Source organism: Saccopteryx leptura, unplaced genomic scaffold (genome assembly GCF_036850995.1).
Source record: "Saccopteryx leptura isolate mSacLep1 unplaced genomic scaffold, mSacLep1_pri_phased_curated manual_scaffold_70, whole genome shotgun sequence".
Classification (NCBI taxonomy): Eukaryota; Metazoa; Chordata; class Mammalia; order Chiroptera; family Emballonuridae; genus Saccopteryx; species Saccopteryx leptura.
The window spans coordinates 19,089-23,010 of record NW_027095752.1 but is presented as its reverse complement, the minus strand read 5'-3'; the positions used below and the strand labels follow the sequence as shown (position 1 = coordinate 23,010).

General features: G+C 50.8%; 1 protein-coding gene across 1 annotated transcript; it reads left to right on the top strand.

Annotated features, from left to right (window-relative positions):
- The first annotated feature begins 315 nt into the window (after positions 1-315).
- On the top strand, positions 316-1,083 carry LOC136387084 (mas-related G-protein coupled receptor member X1-like). The gene has a single exon (XM_066358139.1). It carries the CDS (start codon positions 316-318, stop codon positions 1,081-1,083), a length of 768 nt encoding a protein of 255 aa, XP_066214236.1.
- The last annotated feature ends 2,839 nt before the right edge of the window (positions 1,084-3,922 follow it).

Below are 3,922 nucleotides of genomic sequence, written 5' to 3'. Positions count from 1 at the left end.
GCTCATCTGTCCCAGGAGGGTCTGAAGCTGGAGTCCGCAGAGTGACCGGATCTCCCTGACCTCAGAGGTACTGTCCCAGTGTCCACCTGCATCTTCACAGGGTGACCCTGCAGCAGGGCCCGGCAGATGGCTCAGGAGCTCAGTGATGACAGCATGGCCTTCTCTCCCCAACCGCAGTCAGAGCTGTTAGACCCAAGTACCGGGTTTGAGTTACCAGAAGAGAGAAATACAGCAAGCCACACCACAGGGACTAATTTTATGTTCTTTTTAAAATATATTGTGTTACCATTGAGTCTCTTGATTGGCCTCTTTGGGATGGTGGGGAACGGGACGGTCATCTGGCTGCTCGGGTTCCGTGTGAAGAGGAACCCCTTCTTGGTCTACGTCCTCAACTTGGCCATCGCGGACTTCACCTTCCTCTTATCTCTAGACGCCTGGGTCACAAGTAGATTTTTTTTGGATTACAATGATGAAATGATAGAGTTCTTCATATCCCTCTTCGTCATGACTAACACGGCGGGGCTGTTTCTGCTGATGGCCATCAGCACGGAGCGCTGTCTGTCCGTCACCTTCCCCATCTGGTACAAGTGCCGCCGCCCGGCCCATCTCTCCACCACCGTGTGCGCTCTGATTTGGGGACTGTCACTCTGCCTGGGGGTTCTGTGGTTTTTGTGTGATAGTCTTTATTCTATGTATTATATTTATGACACACTATTGTGGGTGTACAGTGTGCTATATTTCCCCACGCTTCTCGTGCTGTGTGTGTCCAGCCTGACCCTGCTCATCCGTGTGCACTGCTGCTCCCGGCGGAGACAGGTCACCAAGCTCTACAGGGTCATCCTTCTCACCGTGCTGGCCTTCCTGCTGCTTGGACTGCCCCTCGGACTAAGCTTCCTGCTTTATACGCTCAAATACTGGTTCGTCAATTTTAAATATTTTTTCAAAATCTCCCGCCTCCTGGCTGCCCTGAACAGTGCGGTCAACCCTGTCATCTACTTCTTCGTGGGGAGGCAGGGGCAGCGGCCGGGACGAAAGGCCCTCAGAGAGCTGCTCCAGAGTGCACTGGTGGAGGACACGTCCTGAGCAGACGAGAGCCCCGTCCTCAGACAAACACGACGTCCCCCTGAGCCCGGGGAGCGGGCAGCTCTGCTGGGAGCTCAGGCTCTGACCCTGAACTAAGGGCCCCCCTTCCGGGATCTGTAGATGCAAAGTCGTCATAACCTCCCTGCCAATTGCATGAATTCCTTGTGAGAAGTAAACCTGTCCCTGTTGTCCCAACTGAGCACTGAGGTGACACGCAGCTGCCCTGAGGTCACGTCCTGTCCCCTCTACCTTCCTACAGGGAGCCCTCCTCCCCTCTGTGTGTCCCCCAGGCCTCTCTGCCCTCTGCTCCCAGGGAGAGGTCGGCACAGGCAGGTCCCTGATGGACCTGACACCCTCAGTCCCCCGTCTGTCTGTCTCTCTGCTCTGGTTTCCCAACGACCTCCGCCCACAGCTGTTTCCTTACACAGAGCATCACGTCCCAGCCTGTGCCTCTGTTTATAAATCTGCCTGTCACTCTGCTGTCCTCCTCCTCTGACTTATGTATAAGGTGACACCCTGCTTATTCTCCAGTAATGGTTTTCATTGTTTATGTTACTACAGGAGAGAAGTATTTAATTACCTGCACAAAGAAGAAAGTTATTATTCTCTCCATGGAATGTGTGTGTGCATGTGCATAGGTATACATGTGTGCATGCATGTAGGTGTGTACAGATGTGTGTACATGTGTTTATGTTTAACATGAAGCTGAGAATGGATACCATATCCTCCCCCATGTCTTCAGTGTGAAGGGGAAGCCTGGGCTGACAGGAGCCTGTACTCGGTTCAGATCCCAGCACAGCTCTGCTCAGGTAGGGGATTCTGTGCTACTCACGTCACCCACCAGCCCTTAAAATTCCACGTCCATACAGTACTTAACAAGAGGCCCCTGTAGAGCTGCTCTAAGTACCCAGGACATCAGAACCCTCAACCACATGGACACTGTAAGGACATCGAACACTGCTGCCTGAGGGGACAGCAAGTCTGTCCTCTTCATCAATAGTGATACATCCGTGTGTGACAATTGTAGGTGCGTGGCTGGTGTCTCTGATTCAGGGTCCAACAGCAGACTTGTGTCACACTCATAAGGATAGACACACCTGGGGTCTTATTTTAAGCCCTGTGACTGGATTCCTGGACTGACTGATCATCTCTAGCCCGCGTGCCTTCCGCGGCCGACCCCGGTGTCAGCGTGGGTGAAGAGAGTTCTGACTGTTGTGGACGGAGAGGAGGCGGAATGGACTCTTCCCAGTCGCTCCCTCACCTCAGACCTCGGAGGGGATGAGACTCACAGCCGGGACCCTCCCTGACACGGGCACCTGCCCCGAAGTCAACATGGGGTTCCGCGGCCAATCAACCATCAGGGTGAAGTTGTCGGTGTTTGTCTTTCTCTGACTGATGATCTCACTTAGCAGGGGAAACTGTGGGTCCATCCACGTTGTTGCAAATGGTGAGATTTCACTCTGTTTTATGCCTAGTGACACTCCACTGTGTGCACACCCCTCTCCTTCTGTGTCCCATCGTCCATGCAGGGACACCGAGGCTGCTTCTGTATCTCTGCTGTTGTAAATGACACTGCAGTGACCACAGGGCTGCATATGTCTCTTTGAATTGTGTTTTGCATTTCTTCAGTAAAATACCCAGAACTTGGGTTCCTGGGTGACAGGATAGTTCTCTCTAGTATTTTCAGGAGCCTGACCTGTGTGGCGCAGTGGATAAAGTGTTGACCTGGAACACTGAGGTCACCCATTCAAAACCCTGGGCTTGCCTGGTCAAGGCACATATGGGAGTTGATGCTTCCTGCTCCTCCCCCCTTTCTCTCTCTCTCTCTCTCTCTCATTCTCTCTCTCTCTTCTCTAAAATGAATAAATAAATAAAAATTTAAATAATAATAATATTTTGAGGAACCTCAGTGCTGGTTTCCACAGTGGAGACCCGTCTGCATTTCAAGAACAGTGAACCAGGGTCCCTTCTCCCCACACCCTCACAGCCCCTGTTGTCTGTTCATTGCTGATGACGGCCACTCTGACAGGTGTGGGTGATATCTCATTGTGGTTTCAACAGCATTTCACTGATGATTAGTGATGTTGAGCCTGTTTTCATATGTGGACAGGTCATCTGCATGTCCTCTTTGGAAAAATGTCTATTCAGGTCCTCTGGTCATTTTTAAACTGTATTGCATATTTTCACTTATACTCAGAACCTAAGAAAATAGTAAGTAAATGAACAATTATAACACATTCAAATTCAGAAACACAGAGAAGAAACTGAGGTGGCCCAGGTGGGAAGGGGTTGGAGAATGGGTCCAAAGGGGCGGGACTAAGAGGTGCAGATTGACAGTCACAGAAGCAGCCCCAGGATGTAAAGCACAGCACAGGGGATGTAGTAACAATACTGCAATTAGTATGCATGCGGCCCGGGGGTACTGCGTGTGTTGTGGGGATCGCTCTAAAACAGGGGTCTCCAAACCTTTTACACAGGCGGCCAGTTCACTGTCCCTCAGACATTGGAGGGCTGCCAAATACAGTGGTCCTCTCACTGACCACCAATTAAAGAGGTGCCCCTTCCAGAAGTGCAGTGGGGGCTGGATAAATGGCCTCAGGGGGCCGCATTGCGGTGCGCGGGCCGTAGTTTGGGGACGCCTGGTCTAAAATGTATGCAATTGTTCGATCACCGTGTCATACTTCTGAAACTAATATAATATTGCAATTTACTGTATTTGAAAATAAGGAAATAAAAATTAAATATACGAATAATAATTTAAAAAGAAAGGAGTTGTTGGTCCTGCAGGTGAGTGTCCTTGCTACTAGGTCAGCGTCTGTGTCCCCATTACTGTCCTGAA

Coding starts and splice junctions, on each gene's coding strand:
- LOC136387084 (XM_066358139.1), top strand. CDS start 316: ATGGTGGGGAACGGGACGGTCATCTGGCTGCTCGGGTTCCGTGTGAAG.